The sequence below is a fragment of the Lolium perenne genome, chromosome 6 (genome assembly GCF_019359855.2).
Source record: "Lolium perenne isolate Kyuss_39 chromosome 6, Kyuss_2.0, whole genome shotgun sequence".
Taxonomy (NCBI): Eukaryota; Viridiplantae; Streptophyta; class Magnoliopsida; order Poales; family Poaceae; genus Lolium; species Lolium perenne.
The window spans coordinates 254,204,923-254,224,694 of NC_067249.2; the positions used below are offsets into that span (position 1 = coordinate 254,204,923).

General features: G+C 47.5%; 1 protein-coding gene across 1 annotated transcript; it reads left to right on the forward strand.

Moving 5' to 3' along the window:
- Positions 1-758: 758 nt before the first annotated feature.
- LOC127309151 (uncharacterized) lies at positions 759-1,616 on the forward strand. Its single transcript, XM_051340116.2, has one exon. The coding sequence runs from the start codon at positions 881-883 to the stop codon at positions 1,376-1,378; it is 498 nt and encodes a 165-aa protein (XP_051196076.1). The 5' UTR covers positions 759-880; the 3' UTR covers positions 1,379-1,616.
- The last annotated feature ends 18,156 nt before the right edge of the window (positions 1,617-19,772 follow it).

The window sequence follows — 19,772 nt, forward strand, 5'->3', positions numbered from 1 at the left end:
TCTCGACGAGACCGACTCATAGGTGAAAACAGATTTTAAATCGGAGTTGTCGTTTGTGAGATAAAACGTTTTAAATTTTCAAATTTAGAAAGATTCTCGCTTACGTCATCAGATTTGTTCTCTTCTACATGTATGCAGAATTTTCCTGAAATAGGATATACTACAGTCAAAAACGTTCCTAAAATGGAAAAAATTATGTCCTAAAATTTGATTTAAGCAACCGATCGCAAGCTAGGGTAGCCCAGTAACATGTCATCTATAGCTAATTTAGAGCCCACACAAAAATAGTGAGCAATAAAAATTTAGTACTTTATCAATGTATGACCCACCTTTCACTCTTAAAAAGTGCCTAGAAGCACGTGCTAGAGCTGGCTCTTGCATAAGAGCCGACTCTCCTTCTCTTTCCTCCTCTCTCACCTCCAACTAAACAATAATATACTATTTTAATCTTTATAGCGAGTTGAGTAGGACTTATTATACTTGCTCTTAGGAAAAGTGCAGAGTCAGTACTAGTCTGTAGTGAAAGAAATTGACCATAATTCTCACATAAAATTTTGAAACAAAGTTGCCATGGGGAGTTGACCTACGTTGACCCGAATCCAGGAGGAGCAGGACCGGTTCCGGTGTGCGGCAGAAAGGGCCCACAGCACAGCCGCCCACCGATTCCTGCCATAATAACATGATAACACCACTCTTCGAAGTTACCTAACTGCCCCTGGCGTCTCTATATACTCTGCACGAAACCGCTCCATTCTCAGTTCACTCCAAGTCCCCCAAACCAGAATTCAAAAAACAAAAAGTCCCCCAAACCACCACGGCAGGACACCAAAACCTCCGTCCTCAATCAAACCAACTGCGCTCCCTGATTTCTACAATTTTCATGGCGGCGGCGGCTGTCAGTCGGCCCAGCGGGCCGGTCCCCTCGATTCCCAACTATGGCTGCGCCTCCCCCAACCGCGTCAAGCTCGCCGCCACCGTCGGCGCCCGCTCGCCGGGCAAGGCCGTCAGTGTGTCCTCGCGGAAGCAGGCATCGTCCGCCGCCGCGAACAGCCGCCAGTCGTGTATGTGCTCCCCTACAAACCACCCCGGCTCCTTCCGCTGCAGCAAGCACAAGGGGCGCAAGGAGTCCGCGCCCGGCCACAGCAAGCCCGCCTTCCTCAGCAGCAGCGGCTCCAAGCTGGGGACGAAGCGCATGGACAGTGCTCTGGTGTTTGGCTGCGCCGTGGAGAGCGGGACGTGGGCGCGCAGGGCGCTCGCGCCGTCGCCGTCCCAGCAGTCGCAGAGTCGGAGGCGCACTGCCGGCGGGTTCCGTCCCCGGCCCAGCCGCCTCTCCTCCGTCTCCTTCGCCGGGGACCGCGCCGGCGACAACCGGCAGTGAACAGACCAATCAACTCCGTCGAATTGCCATAGCATAGGAAACAATTGGGGAGAAAGTTCCCGAATAATTCATCGGGATCTTCTTGCCGCTGTAAGTAATTAGCCGGTGGAAACTGGAGTTTTAGATCCAGCCATTCCGTCCCTGTAGACAGTAGAGTTCGTCATCCTCTCCGATCCGATGTGTGTAAGCCTGTAAGGTCCTTGGTATTTTTGGAGTTAGAAACGGAGACATTTGGATACATGCATCTGAGGTTTATCCACCATGGTCCATGGATGATTGTTGCTACTACAACTACTTTCTGTTTCTGGAGTCTGGCGACGTCCCTCCCGCCCCTGTTTCCGTTTTGGATAAGTTCGATCGGCGCCAAGTGCAGAGACCGGTGGCGTCTCGCCGTCGCTTCCTCCTGTCACTCGACAACCATGCCCCCACCCCCGAACAGACCAGCAACTTGGAGCGCTGGGGAAACGCCTCTTCTTCCGACGAAATCTTTGTATACTAAAATTTTCGTGGGAGATGAATTGAGGATTTGTCCTCTTCCTGTTGTGATATTTTTTCAACTGAATTTGAAAATTAGAACAGTCGTATTTTCCTGTTGGACTTGCCGTCCGTCCATCGCCTTGAACTTGCGAAACAAGATGGCCGGAGGAACGGTGGGCGCGCACAGGCATAGCTAGCCAACCGTCCGTCGCCTGACTCTTGTTTGCTGTGGAAGACGATGCTTAACCTATTTACAGTTTCTTCATTAGAAACCAGTTGCCGCACACAACAATCAGTGGAGACAGGCCGTCCGTTCCGTAAAGGGCTTTAGTTCCGATTAGCCAACCAAGACCAAACATGCGGAACTAAAGGATGAACCTTTAGTCCCGGCCCGTTACTAGCCGGGACAAAAGGCACTTCACCGTGGGCGCCGCGGAGCGTGCCGGGCGAAGGACCTTTAGTTCCGATTTGTAACACCAACCGGGACTAAAGGCTATTTCGTCAAAAAAATATATATCCATTTTAGTTTCTAATTATTTGCACTCCCTTTTTTCTTTATTTTATTTCAGAATTTCTATTATTTCAATTATTTAGCAAGTTTAGTCTATAACTACACTTATTCTCTAGTTAAATTACTTAGTCGTGGTCAAACTTCCCGCTCGGTCACACATACTCCCACTACTCTAGCACTAACACGCTTAACTTTCGAGTTCCTTGCTGTCTCGCCTCTAAGTGTTATTGATACTTGTATCATATCAATCCTACTAACATGTTGCGTCGTGTTTGCGTCGAACGGACGCCCCGGACACGATGCGTCGTCCCGCTGGAGGTGGTGTCAGACACATTTCCGGTCCGCGCGGACACAAATGATCGCTCAGCGTCCATTTGTGTCGCCCCGCTGGCGCCAATTGCAGAGTCCGGTGACTTCTCGCCCTAGCTTCCTCCCGTCACGCGCCAGCCGTGTCCCCACCCCGAACAGACCAGCAACTTTGAGCATTCCGACGAATACTCTGTAAATTTTCCATGAGAGATGAATTGAGGATTTGTCCTCTTCCCTGGTGTGATATTTTGTACAGTAAAATTCAACTGAATTTGAACATTAGATCCGTGGTATTTTTCTGTTGGACTTGCGGTCCGTCCGTCGCCTTGAACTTGCGCAAGAAGATGGCGGGAGGAACGGTGGGCGCGCACAGGAACAGCTGGCCAGAAATCAGTTGCCGCACACAGCAATACAAATCACCTATTTGGCGCCATGCATGTAGATCAGTTGGCCAATTCCTCATCAACACCCAGACTCGAAACACCATAGTTAGTTCCTGGATCTTGACTTTCATGTTATTCTGTGCCAGCATCATAGAATGAAAACATACTCCATGATAATAACGGCTAACAGAGCTTCAAAGCGCTCTCTCTGAAACCAAATGGCCAGAGAAAAACATGGGTGCGCACGACCGAATTCCACCCGATCCAACCTCCAGGCATATCGTCCATATGGAGTTTGCCGGCGAAACTTTCCGGAACCCGGCAGACTAGCGGGACTTGTCTTTTTTGTATTTTTTCTTTCTTTTCGGGCTGTGTGCATCTGTAGTGCCGCTAGGACATTGCGTTGTTGCAGAGGCTGGGTGTAACTGATATCTTCGCGATATTAATATATACTATTTATCGAAAAGATCGGTTGGCTCTCTATAAACTTATTGAAATACTTATGCTCCGTTTTAAAAAGAGAAGTCTCAGATAAATCATCCTTAAATAATCCTCTGTTCAAATCCGGTTGTTCAGGTATACTCTAGTATTTTTGTACAGCAGGGATGCGTTGAAGGTTGAACAGCCCGTAAGTAACAAGTGGAGTTGAGTTTATGGTAGTTTGAACATACTAGTACCAGTTTAACGAACTCGTAGAAAATCTGACGTGTTGGTACGACTGATTTTAGATTTAACCTGATTTTACGACGACCTGGAGGTTGGACCTGCGCACGCACAAGTGGACTCGATGGACACTCGAAATTTGGCCTGTGTTGCCACGACAGGAGCAGCACGTAGGAAGTTGCCCCCACGCCAGGGCAAGATCGAGTCACTGCACAGTCAGACTGGAATTAATCTGCTCTGCCCAGCGCCGAATCAGATTGAGCTCTTCAGTGCCATCTCGAGACGTTCAATTTCCCGGCGCAGTTACGAGCTCCGTTGGTCCAGATAGGACATGAGCGCGACCGATCAGGCGGAGCAAAGGTAAACAGCCTGCGACGAAGGCAACCACGGCCGCGCTGCCACTGACGGAGAGGGGATTTGGGCTAGTTATTCGTGCCTGCTGAGCTAGATGCCAGACAAATCGCGCCGTATAAGTGGGATTGGGCGATTAGAATCCTTGTAAATTATTGCGAATTTTATTTTGTTTAGATAAGATTCTACTGGGAGATCGGTGAACGTCGAGATTGACTTCTCAGTGCTCTGCACTCGCAGTGTTTCCATCGTGTTTGCTTTGACCTAGGATATGTTGCATATTGTAGGGCAACGCATGTGTAACCGGTTCTATATGTTTGCATATAAAATGTCTCTCCTCGGTCTCTAGAGCAATTGGCTATGCGAGTTGGATCTACCATAGCTAGTGGCAATGTCAGAAGTCTAAACTCGAATAGCACGTAGGCAGGGCAATGTCAACAACCCAACGATTTTTTATTGCCTCACCAGCTTCGTTGCATTACTTTTTTATCCAAAAAAAATTGCAAAAATTAATTTGCAATGTTGTGACATCTTCCTCAAAAAAATGTTGCGAAAATTGTTTTATAACCACCGACTTGTTGACTTACTAGTTCAACATGTCGAGAAACCGTTTTTGACACCTTCTGAACAAATGTTTTTGGTGCATTAGTATTTTTTCCGTAGGATTGAGGGACTTGTTGCAAAACACGGAACAGCTGAGATTTGCGTTAGTTGGTTTATCCAACGGTGGGGCGAAACGGTAGATTTTCCACCATGCATCGGCTAACCGACTGCTAGCATCTTGGACATGATGGGGTTCGTAGCATAGAAAACAAAAATTTTCCTACCGCAAGACGAATAAATCCAAGATCTAATCTATGGAACACCTAAGATCTAATCTACACGATCGAAGCAACGAGATTGATGTGAGACTAACCCTCGAAGATTTCCAAAGCCTACGAGATTAGATCTCGTTGTTGGTGTAGACGATCATCCCCAGTGCTGCAATCCGGCAGCACTTCCGTACTCGGTCGCGCGTACGGTGTCGATTAAGCCCCTTCCTCTCCCCGTTCCAGCGGGCAGCGGAGGTGTAGTAGATCACCACGGAATCCCAGCAGCACGACAGCGTGGTGGTGGTGGTGGAGAAGAATTGTTGCAGGGCTTCGCCTAAGCCTGCGCAGCATATGGAGGAGGAAGAGAGGGGGGCAGCCAGGGTTTCTGGATTGATGTGGTGGTCGGCTGATGTCTACGCCCCCCTCCTTTTCCTGTAGACAGTGTTGGGCCTCCAAGAGCAGAGGTTTGTAGAACAGCAGCAAGTTTCCCTTAAGTGGATCACCCAAGGTTTATCGATCTCAGGGGGGAAGAGGTCAAAGATATCCCTCTCATGCAACCCTGCAACCACAAAGCAAGAAGTCTCTTGTGTCCCCAACACACCTAATAGGTGCACTAGTTCGGCGAAGAGATAGTGAAATACGGGTGGTATGAATATATATGAGCAGTGGCAACGGCACTTAAAAGTGCTTTGCCCAGACAGTAAACAAGCGTAGTAACGCAAAGTAGTAGTAACGCAAAGAAACAAGAAACAAGCAGCTATAGCAGTATTTAGGAACAAGGCCTAGGGATCAGACTTTCACTAGTGGACACTCTCAACATTGATCACATAACAGAATAGATAAATGCATACTCTACACTCGTGTTGGATGATGAACACATTGCGTAGGATTACACGAACCCTCAATGCCGGAGTTAACAAGCTCCACAATTCAATGTTCATATTTAAATAACCTTAGAGTGCATGAAAGATCAATTCGACTAAACCAAGTACTAACATAGTATGCACACTGTCACCTTCACACTATGTAGGAGGAATAGATCACATCAATACCATCATAGCAATAGTTAACTTCATAATCTACAAGAGATCATAATCATGGTCTACGCCAATTACTAACATGGATGCACACACTGTCACCATTACACCGTGCAGGAGGAATAAAACTACTTTAATAACATCACTAGAGTAGCACATAGATAAATTGTGATACAAAACACATTGCAATCATAAAGAGATATAAATAAGCACTTCACTATGCCATTCATAACAGTGAATAAGTATTCTGTGAAATATAGCCTAAGAGACCCATACGGTGCACACACTGTCACCTTTACACACGTGGGACAAGGAGTCTCCGGAGATCACATAAGTAAAATTCACTTGACTAGCATAACGACATCTAGATTACAAGCATCATCATATGAATCTCAATCATGTAAGGCAGCTCATGAGATTATTGTATTGAAGTACATAGGAGAGAGATGAACCACATAGCTACCGGTACAGCCCCGAGCCTCGATGGAGAACTACTCCCTCCTCATGGGAGCAGCAGCGGTGATGAAGATGGCGGTGGAGATGGCAGCGGTGTCGATGGAGAAGCCTTCCGGGGGCACTTCCCCGTTCCGGCGGCGTGCCGGAACAGAGACTCCTGTCCCCCAGATCTTGGCTTCGTGATGGCGGCGGCTCTGGAAGGTTTTCTCTGGTTTCGTCGAACGTGATAGGGTTTTCGCGACGGAGGCTTTAAATAGGCGGAAGGGCAGCCTCGGAGGGGGCCTGGGGCCACCACACCATAGGGCGGCGCGGCCCCCCCCCCTCTGGCCGCGCCAGGGTGTAGTGTGGGGCCCCCAGGGCTTCCCTCTGGCGGCTCTCGGGTGTTCTGGATGCTTCCGGTGAAAATAGGAACCTGGGCGTTGATTTCGTCCAATTCCGAGAATATTTCGTTACTAGTATTTCTGAAACCAAAAACAGCAGAAAACAACAACTGGCACTTCGGCATCTTGTTAATAGGTTAGTTCCAGAAAATGCACGAATATGACATAAAGTGTGCATATGTTATCACCAGATTTTGGCCAAATCAGGAGATGGGCCGTAAGGGAGATGGGCTTGGAAGATTACATGTGGAAGATCTCTGAAGCGGCCTTGCACGAAGAGTTTGGGATAGATTGCCCGTGTATCTGTAATTATAGTAGATCGCATCTTAGATGAAAAGATAGAGTTGTACCCGTGCACGGTTAGGTGCACACGTAAATTAGAAAGTCCCCTGGACTATAAATATGTATCTAGGGTTTATGAAATAAACAACAACCAACGTTCAACCACAAATCAATCTCGGCGCATCGCCAACTCCTTCGTCTCGAGGGTTTCTACCGGTAAGCATCATGCTGCCTAGATCGCATCTTGCGATCTAGGCAGCATAAGCTTCTTTGTTGTTCATGCGTTGCTCGTACTGAAGCCTTTTTGATGGCGAGCAACGTAGTTATCTTAGATATGTTAGGGTTAGCATTGTTCTTCGTAGCATATGCTATCGTAGTGCAACCCTTGCATATCTAGCCGCCCTTACACCTATCTTAGGTGTAGGGGCGGCACCCCGCTTGATCATTATTTAGTAGATCCGATCCGTTACGGTTGCTCCTTGTTCTTCAAGGATTAGTTTAATATCTGCAATAGTTAGGCCTTACAAAGGGTTGGAGGATCCAGCGGCACGTAGGGTGTCGTTTGCTAGTCCTAGACAGGATGTTCCGGGGATCAACCTCGTGTTGGTTTTTAGGCCTTGTCTAGGATCGGCTTACGGTCACCGTGCGTGGCCGCGAGGCCCAATCGTGAGTAGGATGATCCGATTATGCGGTGAAAACCCTAAATCGTCGTAGATCGTTTTAGCTTTATCTTGATCAAGCAGGACCACCATATATTCGTGCACCTCGTACGAATCATGGGTGGATCGGCTCCTTGAGCCGATTCACAGGATAACCTGAGAGCCGATCGAGGCTCGTATTTAATGTTTACGTGTATGCCATGCAGGAAACTAAGCGAGGCATCTCCATCACCTTCCTGACCAGGTATAGGTCAGGTGGCACGCCCTTGCATCAGCATCGGACGTGTGTACCAGAGGCTTTGCGGGCCGTCGCTCGGAGGGACCAGGGCCAGCCGCAGCCCTAAGTTGTTCCCGGCTCTACTGTGTTGCCCGTCGCTGCCCGCCGGTGGGTTTTGACCGCAACACATTCTGGCACGCCCGGTGGGACAAGCTTCGACATCAACCACATCGCCATCTACATCTGAGATGGCGGACGGCACGCCAGTCACGTACGAGGATCTGACCGACGAGCTCAAGAAGAAGTATGACGAGGTCAAAGCAATCCTCGAAGCCGACCTCATCGGCTCTTTTCACAGAACCCGTTCACATGGCATCAGGTGGAAGGGGTTCTCGCCTGACGGTGCACTCGATGGGATAGACCTCTCTGCCCCGTCAGAAGAACGCACCAGGTCCCTATGGCAGGAGATCAACTACATGGTGGCTCACTCGCTACACCGCCACTCCGAGAACCTGGTGAACACTTTGGAGCGTGTCGCTCTTCGGGTGATCCAGGAGATCATGAGGCACCAGTACTCGCCGTCAGGACCGGCTCTCGGGACACATCAAGGAGAGTTGCCACTCCAGTCCCGTCCACCGCTGCCATTTGCGTTGGTAGCACCAAGTGCCGAATTCACCGGCATTCGTCATCTACAAGATCGGTGGTGACCCTAGTGACTGCCAGTTCTTGCATGAGGCGCCTAAGGAGATCCCTCACGGATACATGTGCACATACGTGCCAGACTGCGGTAACTGGGCGCTCACAAACCAGGCCGCAACATCAGGGATTTCTGGGAAAGCAGGAGGGACGTCAGCAACAGATCTTGAGAAGCAGACGTGGCTAGCTAAATATGCCACCCCGACGAACCTCCAGAGCACAGCTCCTGCAGTTGGCTCAGAGCTGGACAAGCAAGCATGGCTGGCTAAGTACGCCACCCCGGCGAATCTTCAGAGTTCTACTCCTGCAGCCAGCACCGCGGATCAGATCAGCACGATCCTCAGGGACCAGTTCGGCATGGTGACGAAAAGGAGGACAATCGGCTATTCCAAGCCGTACCCCGATGAATACGAGTTGGTCCCACTACCACCCAAGTATCGGCTCCCTGACTTCTCCAAGTTCAGTGGATCAGATGGTTCCAGCTCCATCGAGCATGTGAGCCGATATTTGGCACAGCTAGGAACGGCCTCAGCGTCGGATCCACTACGCGTGAGGTTCTTCGCACAATCCCTCACGGGATCGGCTTTCGGGTGGTACACTTCGTTGCCACCAGACTCGATCCGGACTTGGAAGCAGTTGGAAGAACAGTTCCACATGCAGTTTCACTCAGAAGCTTCCGAGTCTGGCCTTGCCGATCTAGCACAGATACGTCAGAAGCGTGGAGAAGCGTGGCGAGAATACATCCAGCGCTTCAAATCTAAGGAACCGATGTTATTCGGCTCGTGTGACTGAAAAAGAAGCGATCGAATTGGCGGTGGTGGGCCTTGCCTCACAAATCAAGGACATGGCCTCCCAAGCAGACTATCCTTCGGCTGGCGCACATGGTTCGGGGAAGCGTCGGCAAGATATGAACAGCGCCACCCGGACTTGTACCAGGACAAATTCAAGCGTGCGATAGTCCCGGTCGAAGCGCAGGAAGACGAAGTTTCTGCGGGAGATCAAGAGGTAGCAGTGGCTGAATGGACTCGGGGGGCAACCCCCGTGTCCTGCAAATGGGTAAAGCCACCAGGCCCGCCCAGGGGGTTTGATTTTGACGTGACCAAAACTGAGCAAATCTTCGACCTCCTGCTCAAGGAGAAGCAGTTGAAGATACCCGAAGGTCTCAAATTCCCCACGGTTCAGGAGCTGAATGGAAAGCCATACTGCAAATGGCATAATTCGCTCTCCCATGCCACCAACGACTGCAGGGTGTGGCGTCAACAGATCCAAATGGCGATAGAACAAGGATGACTGATTTTCAACCAGTACACCATGAAGGTCGACACTCACCCCTTTCCCGCCGTTAACATGGTGGAGTGCACTTACCCTGAAGGTTGCTAGCCAGGATCCTCGTTCAGCATCAACATGGTAGGACCTGGGCATCACTCTGGCAAGGATGGAGACGAGGGCAGCTGCTCTCGTAGCAAGGATACAGAGGAAGCCGCTCCACGCGATCGGCTCCGTCACGATGGCAAGCGCTACGTCACAGAGGGAGAAGTGAAGAACATAAGATATCAGCGACCCCTCTCTGATCACCTCCTCAACAAGTATGTGAGTCAGTATGACCAACGCCGACGATCCAGCGATGATGATGAAAGAGATCGTCTGGCTAGAGAAGCCAGAAGACGTCGTCGGCATGATCGCGATGAGGAGGAGTGCGAGCGCCGTGCCAAAGAAAAATCAAGGGAGCAAGGCGACGAAGATAGGCATTGGGACTGCCCCTTCTTCAGACACTGCTGGGATTCAGGAATGAGCCGATTGCCCACAATCGGCAATTTCCCAGAATGCAACCAAAAGAAGAAGGAGGCAGCCAACGTGTCCATGTTCAAACGTTTAGGGCCTCTCCCACCACAAAGCAAACGCGCTGAGTCCCCTCGGTTGGAAGGTCTCGAGGATTCAGAAGACGAGGGAGAAGAAGAAGAAGACAGGTACCACCGTCCAAGGTGGTGCCCTGACGGACTCAGCCGTTCCCAAAAGCGTAGGGTTCAATGATTGCGCGGGTTGGAAGAAGCCGAAAGGTTATACCTGCACACGCTAAGGAAGGCACGACCTGATCTGGCCGCGAAAATTCAGCGAACCCTGGGTGAAGAGGGTCAACCACGGAAAATGGAGTGGCGCCCCAAGCAAAGGAAAGCCGATGATGATACATCGGCTGGCACAAACATGGTGCTCGTCCTTCCGACGGAGCTTAGTGCTCCAAGATTACACGATGCACTCAAGGTGGACGACAGCGAGCGCATCGACATGACAAAGGATGAGGTTGGGCTGGTCTTATCCACCGGCCTGATCGTGTAGCAAGAACAAACCGATGAGCAAATGTGGCGAAGCCGATCCTTGGGATCGGCTCCCAAAAATCTATGAAGGAAAATTACAAGACCTTCATTGAGCGTTTCGATCAATATGGAGGCCGATTTTCAGCAATCGGCCAAAATTATCCTCACCACATGTTCTGCTTGTGTTCAGCATCAATCTACTTAGCAGCGGTTTTACGTCGGCTGATGAGTTAAGAGGAATCGACATCGGTCCTACCAGAGCCGACGTGCAAATACAATGCCTTGGCTAAACTACAGAGCCGATATCCGCAGTTACCTATCAGATTCGGCTCGGGGGGGGGGGGGGGCACCTAATCAGATGAACATATGCAGATGAACATGTGTGCAGTGAAACATTGGGGGCCGATAGAAAAAATCGGCCAGTAAAAAAAAATGATGATATACAGCCGATGCACAGCCATCAACTCAGATTTTCGCCAAGATGGTTTTCAGTTCGGCTTCAAGAATTTCTGTTTCCTTGAAGGGAATGTACAATGAGAGCAGCCTAGGCTGCAATGAGCCGACAACCCACCCTTTACGCCAGTTAAGCCGTTGGTGTTTCATCTACAACATCGGTGTTCAGTGGAAGAAAGCTGATCAATGGGGGCAAGTTTGGCTGACTCTTCATGGTGGCTATCTCGGATTACCAGATTACTTGAGGTCAAAGCCTTTTTGTTTGATCTGTGCATCCTCGCTGGTATTCTCGCCTTAATTAAGGCTCGGGGGGCAACTAACTTGGTGGATGCTCTGTTTTTTGGAGCCGATGGGAGTTGCATCGGCTGACCCTGTATCGTAACCTTCTCCGAAAGCGGTAAGGTGTTGCAGAAGAAGACTGCTAAAGCTACGGAGAGGAGCCGGAAAAGGGAGCCGTCGGCTCTTACGGGGTTTGGACCGTCCTGTTGCTGCAAGAAAAGGAAAGATACTGGATTCTCAAAATAGCCGATGAATAGTCATCGGCTATGGGATTGTGAAATATTATGGTCAGGTATCAAATCGCAGTCTGAATTTGAGAAGTGCTTGACTGACGGTCTAATCGATATCTGAGTCCGGCTTCATGGGCGTCTAAGGAAAAAGAATCCGATACGTTGCTATCGGTCTTGGTGTGGCAAGCGGGAGAATTGAAATTGGATTAATTGAAAGATAAATTGGAAGAACAATTCTCATTAATTCAAAGGAGCGGCTTTACAGGAAAGAGCCGATGGCTCTCAAAAGGAGGATCTGGTGCCTAGTGCACTGCTACTACTAGTCCTACTCTACTAGTTGTCGCTGTCCTCATCGTCGCCGTCGTCGATGCCGTCGGCGCTGCTCCCAGGAAGCTCCTCGTCGCTGCTGCCCCAGCCCTCGGCTGGAGCTTCTTCTTCCTCGTCATCATCATCATCCTCGCCGTCCGCCCAAGAGCGGAAGCGCTTCGTCGGCGGGTACCCGATGGAGGAGGAGGATTCATCCTCCTCCTCTTCCTCCTCGTCATCATCATCGTCTTCGCTGTCCGCCCAAGCGCGGAACCGCTTTGCCGGCAGAAGCTTAGCAGGGAAGGAGGGGCCGCCCCCCTTTTTTCCTTCTTCTTCCTCTACTTCTTCCCCCTTCCCGTCGGAGGAGGTGGGTTTCACCCAGGGATGGAGGTCGTCTTCGCTTTCGCTTATCAGCTCCCCTTCGATGAGGAACTTGAGGTCGTCTTCCCCATCGGTCAGAGGCAGGTCGCCCTCTGGCACATGATCGGAGTTCCACTCCGGCTCGCTCGAGGAGAAGGATTGGAGGGAGAGGCCGGAGGAGACGGAGGAAGAGGAAGGCATTGCTACAGGGGAAGAGGTTTTTTTGGTGCCGATAGCTAGAACAGAGGAAGGGGATGAAGAGGGCTAATCGATCGGCACGGTTAAATAATGAGGAGCCTGGTGGAGATTTAATGCCATTGCAGTTCCCGAGGAGGTGATGCTAAAAGCTATCGAATTTTGCAGAGAAGCTGAGAAGACAGGGCATCATGATGAAGGATACTGCAACGGTTCTGCTCTGCCACGACATGACCCTTCGAAGGAAAAACAGAGTGGTTTTGAAATTATCATTACCAAAACCAGGGGGGCATGTGTTATCACCAGATTTTGGCCAAATCAGGAGATGGGCCGTAAGGGAGATGGGCTTGGAAGATTACATGTGGAAGATCTCTGAAGCGGCCTTGCACGAAGAGTTTGGGCTAGATTGCCCGTGTATCTGTAATTATAGTAGATCGCATCTTAGATTAAAAGATAGAGTTGTACCCGTGCACGGTTAGGTGCACACGTAAATTAGAAAGTCCCCTGGACTATAAATATGTATCTAGGGTTTATGAAATAAACAACAACCAACGTTCAACCACAAATCAATCTCGGCGCATCGCCAACTCCTTCGTCTCGAGGGTTTCTACCGGTAAGCATCATGCTGCCTAGATCGCATCTTGCGATCTAGGCAGCATAAGCTTCTTTGTTGTTCATGCGTTGCTCGTACTGAAGCCTTTTTGATGGCGAGCAACGTAGTTATCTTAGATATGTTAGGGTTAGCATTGTTCTTCGTAGCATATGCTATCGTAGTGCAACCCTTGCATATCTAGCCGCCCTTACACCTATCTTAGGTGTAGGGGCGGCACCCCGCTTGATCATTATTTAGTAGATCCGATCCGTTACGGTTGCTCCTTGTTCTTCAAGGATTAGTTTAATATCTGCAATAGTTAGGCCTTACAAAGGGTTGGAGGATCCAGCGGCACGTAGGGTGTCGTTTGCTAGTCCTAGACAGGATGTTCCGGGGATCAACCTCGTGTTGGTTTTTAGGCCTTGTCTAGGATCGGCTTACGGTCACCGTGCGTGGCCGCGAGGCCCAATCGTGAGTAGGATGATCCGATTATGCGGTGAAAACCCTAAATCATCGTAGATCGTTTTAGCTTTATCTTGATCAAGCAGGACCACCATATATTCGTGCACCTCGTACGAATCATGGGTGGATCGGCTCCTTGAGCCGATTCACAGGATAACCTGAGAGCCGATCGAGGCTCGTATTTAATGTTTACGTGTATGCCATGCAGGAAACTAAGCGAGGCATCTCCATCACCTTCCTGACCAGGTATAGGTCAGGTGGCACGCCCTTGCATCAGCATCGGACGTGTGTACCAGAGGCTTTGCGGGCCGTCGCTCGGAGGGACCAGGGCCAGCCGCAGCCCTAAGTTGTTCCCGGCTCTACTGTGTTTCCCATCGCTGCCCGCCGATGGGTTTTGACCGCAACAAACATGTAGATATCATCAATAATGTGGCATGGAACATAAGAAATTATCGATACATCGGAGACGTATCAGCATCCCGAAGCTTAGTTCTGCTCGTCCCGAGCAGGTAAAACGATAACAAAGATAATTTCTGGAGTGACATGCCATCATAACCTTGATCATACTATTTGTAAACATATGTAATGAATGCAGCGATCAAAACAATGGTAATGACATGAGTAAACAAGTGAATCATAAAGCAAAGACTTTTCATGAATAGTACTTAAAGACAAGCATCAATAAGTCTTGCATAAGAGTTAACTCATAAAGCAATAATTCAAAGTAAAGGCATTGAAGCAACACAATGGAAGATTAAGTTTCAGCGGTTGCTTTCAACTTGTAACATGTATATCTCATGGATAATTGTCAATGCAAAGTAATATAACAAGTGCAATATGCAAGTATGTAGGAATCAATGCACAGTTCACACAAGTGTTTGCTTCTTGAGGTGGAGAGAAATAGGTGAACTGACTCAACATAAAAGTAAAAGAATGGCCCTTCGCAGAGGGAAGCAGGGATAAATCATGTGCTAGAGCTTTTCAAGTTTTGAAATCATATAGAGAGCATAAAAGTAAAATTTTGAGAGGTGTTTGTTGTTGTCAACGAATGGTAATGGGTACTCTAACTACCTTATCAACCAGACTTTCAAGAGCGGCTCCCATGAAGGACGTTATCTCTACCAGCAAGGTAGATCATCCCTCTTCTCTTTTGTTTACACATGTATTTTAGTTTCATTATGGGTGACACTCCCCCCAACCTTTGCTTACACAAGCTATGGCTAACCGAATCCTCGGGTGCCTACCATCAATCTCATACCGTGAAGGAGTGTCTATTTGCAAAATTAAGTTGCTTGCTGATGAATCAGAGCAAAACATGTGAAGAGAATTATTAATGCAAGTTGTAATTAATTGGGGCTGGGAACCCCATTGCCAGCTCTTTTTGCAAAATTATTGGATAAGCGGATGAAGCCACTAGTCCATTGTGAAAGTCTGTCAAAAGTAAATGACAAGATCGAAAGATAAAACACCACATACTTCCTCATGAGCTATAAAACATTAACACAAATTGAGAAGCATTTTGAAGGTTTAAAGGTAGCACATGAAGTACTTACTTGGAATGGCAGAAAATACCATGTAGTAGGTAGGTATGGTGGACACAAATGGCATAGTGGTTGGCTCAAGGATTTTGGATGCATGAGAAGTATTCCCTCTCGATACAAGGCTTAGGCTAGCAAGGTTATTTGAAACAAACACAAGGATGAACTGGTGCAGCAAAACTCACATAAAAGACATATTGTAAACATTATAAGACTCTACACCGACTTCCTTGTTGTTCAAACTCAATACTAGAAATTATCTAGACTTTAGAGAGACCAAATATGCAAACCAAATTTTAGCATGCTCTATGTATTTCTTCATTAATGGGTGCAAAGCATATGATGCAAGAGCTTAAACATGAGCACAACAATTGCCAAGTATCACATTATCCAAGACATTATAGAATTACTACATGTAGCATTTTCCAATTCCAACCATATAACAATTTAACGAAGAAGAAACTTCGCCATGAATACTATGAGTAGAGCCTAAGGACATACTTGTCCATATGCAACAGCGGAGCGTGTCTATCTCCCACACAATGAATGCTAGGATCCATTTATTGAAACAAAACAAAAACAAAAACAAACCGACGCTCCAAGCAAAGCACATAAGATGTGACGGAATAAAAATATAGTTTCAGGGGAGGAACCTGATAATGTTGTCGATGAAGAAGGGGATGCCTTGGGCATCCCCAAGCTTAGACGCTTGAGTCTTCTTAGAATATGCAGGGATGAACCACCGGGGCATCCCCAAGCTTAGACTTTTCACTCTTCTTGATCATAGTATATCATCCTCCTCTCTTGACCCTTGAAAACTTCCTCCACACCAAACTCGAAACAAACTCATTAGAGGGTTAGTGCATAATCAAAAACTCACATGTTCAGAGCTGACACAATCATTCTTAACACTTCTGGACATTGCTCAAAGCTACTAGAAGGTAATGGAACAAAGAAATCCACCCAACTCAGCGAAAGAAGCAATACGAAATAAAAGGCAGAATCTGTCAAAACAGAACAGTTCGTAAAGACGAATTTTAAAATGGCACCAGACTTGCTCAGATGAAAATGCCCAAATTTAATGAAAGTTGCGTACATATCTGAGGATCACGCACGTAAATTGGCAGATTTTTCTGAGCTACCTACAGAGAGGCAGGTCGAAATTCGTGACAGCAAAGAAATCTGTTTCTGCGCAGTAATCCAAATCTAGTATGAACCTTACCATCAACGACTTTACTTAGCACAACAAAACACAAAACTAAGATAAGGAGAGGTTGCTACAGTAGTAAACAACTTCCAAGACACAAATATAAAACAAAGTACTGTAGCAAAATAACACATGGGTTATCTCCCAAGAAGTTCTTTCTTTATAGCCATCAAGATGGGCTCAGCAGTTTTAATGATGCACTCGCAAGAAATAGTATTTGAAGCAAAAGAGAGCATCAAGAGGCAAATTCAAAACACATTTAAGTCTAACATGCTTCCTATGCATAGGAATCTTGTAAATAAACAAGTTCATGAAGAGCAAAGTAACAAGCATAGGAAGATAAAACAAGTATAGCTTCAAAAATTTCAGCACATAGAGAGGTGTTTTAGTAACATGAAAATTTCTACAACCATATTTTCCTCTCTCATAATAACTTTCAGTAGCATCATGAGCAAACTTAACAATATAACTATCACATAAAGCATTCTTATCATGAGTCTCATGCATAAAATTATTACTCTCCACATAAGCATAATCAATTTTATTAGTTGTAGTGGGAGCAAATTCAACAAAGTAGCTATTATTATTCTCATCAAGTGTAGGAGGCATATTGTAATCATAATCAAATTTATTCTCCATAGTAGGCGGCACCAAAAGACCACTATCATTATAATCATCATATATGGGAGGCATATCATAATCAACATAAACTTTCTCCTCAATACCCGGAGGACTAAAGAGATCATTTTCATCAAAACCGACCTCCCCAAGCTTAAATTCTTCCATAGCATTAGCAACAATAGTGTTCAAAGCATTCATACTGATAACATTCCCATTAGCATGCATAAGTTCCATGGGTTTTTTAATTTTCTCTTCAAACACATCATGTCCTAATTCAAGATAAAGTTCATAAAGATCTCTCATATTTTTGTTGTTTTCCATTATGCCTAACTAGTGTAAACAAGAAACAAAAAGTTGCAATTGCAGGATCTAAAGGAAATAGCTTCGAGCACAAACACAATGGCGCCAGTAAAGTACTGTTACCTGGAACCGAAGTATGAGTGCCTTTTACCTTTCCTCCCCGGCAACGGCGCCAGAAAATAGCTTGATGTCTACGCCCCCCTCCTTTTCCTGTAGACAGTGTTGGGCCTCCAAGAACAGAGGTTTGTAGAACAGCAGCAAGTTTCCCTTAAGTGGATCACCCAAGGTTTATCGATCTCAGGGAGGAAGAGGTCAAAGATATCCCTCTCATGCAACCCTGCAACCACAAAGCAAGAAGTCTCTTGTGTCCCCAACACACCTATTAGGTGCACTAGTTCGGCGAAGAGATAGTGAAATACGGGTGGTATGAATATATATGAGCAGTGGCAACGGCACCAGAAAAGTGCTTTGCCCAGGACAGTAAACAAGCAGTAGTAACGCAGTAAAACAGTAAACAAGCAGCTATAGCAGTATTTAGGAACAAGGCCTAGGGATCAGACTTTCACTAGTGGACACTCTCAACATTGATCACATAACAGAATAGATAAATGCATACTCTACACTCGTGTTGGATGATGAACACATTGCGTAGGATTACACGAACCCTCAGTGCCGGAGTTAACAAGCTCCACAATTCAATGTTCATATTTAAATAACCTTAGAGTGCATGAAAGATCAATTCGACTAAACCAAGTACTAACATAGTATGCACACTGTCACCTTCACACTATGTAGGAGGAATAGATCACATCAATACCATCATAGCAATAGTTAACTTCATAATCTACAAGAGATCATAATCATAGTCTACGCCAAGTACTAACACAGATGCACACACTGTCACCATTACACCGTGCAGGAGGAATAAAACTACTTTAATAACATCACTAGAGTAGCACATAGATAAATTGTGATACAAAACACATTGCAATCATAAAGAGATATAAATAAGCACTTCACTATGCCATTCATAACAGTGAATAAGTATTCTGTGAAATATAGCCTAAGAGACCCACACGGTGCACACACTGTCACCTTTACACACGTGGGACAAGGAGTCTCCGGAGATCACATAAGTAAAATTCACTTGACTAGCATAACGACATCTAGATTACAAGCATCATCATATGAATCTCAATCATGTAAGGCAGCTCATGAGATTATTGTATTGAAGTACATAGGAGAGAGATGAACCACATAGCTACCGGTACAGCCCCGAGCCTCGATGGAGAACTACTCCCTCCTCATGGGAGCAGCAGCGGTGATGAAGATGGCGGTGGAGATGGCAGCGGTGTCGATGGAGAAGCCTTCCGGGGGCACTTCCCCGTTCCGGCGGCGTGCCGGAACAGAGACTCCTGTCCCCCAGATCTTGGCTTCGCGATGGCGGCGGCTCTGGAAGGTTTTCTCTGGTTTCATCGAACGTGATAGGATTTTCGCGACGGAGGCTTTAAATAGGCGGAAGGGCAGCCTCGGAGGGGGCCTGGGGCCACCACACCATAGGGCAGCGCGGCCCCCCCTCTGTCCGCGCCAGGGTGTAGTGTGGGGCCCCCAGGGCTTCCCCCTGGCGGCTCTCGGGTGTTCTGGATGCTTCCGGTGAAAATAGGAACCTGGGCGTTGATTTCGTCCAATTCCGAGAATATTTCGTTACTAGGATTTCTGAAACCAAAAACAGCAGAAAACAGCAACTGGCACTTCGGCATCTTGTTAATAGGTTAGTTCCAGAAAATGCACGAATATGACATAAAGTGTGCATAAAACATGTAGATATCATCAATAATGTGGCATGGAACATAAGAAATTATCGATACGTCGGAGACGTATCACCGGCCACCCCCTCCCCTCTTTATATAGGGGGAGGGGTCGGCCTAGGGTTCCCCCTGGGCCCCACCTATCCCCTTGGCCGGCCATGGGGGGAGACTTTTCTGCCCCCTCAAGCCTTCCCCTTATCTCTTCGTTTAAACACTTTATTTTAGAGATAGATCTTATCTCTAGATTTAAACCATTTAAATTAAGAGATAGCTTATCTCCAAGGGGTAGGCCGGCCTGGGCCCACATGTCATAGTGGGCAGGCCCCACCATGCCATGTGGCGCCTATGTGGCCTCTCCCGGGGTGGTGGGCCCACTGGTGGCCCTCTAGAACCTTCTAGAAGCTCCGGTCAAAACATCGGACTTTTTCCCGAACCCCAGAAACTGACTTCCCTTATATGAATCTTATTCTTCGGACCATTCCGGACCTCCTCGTGATG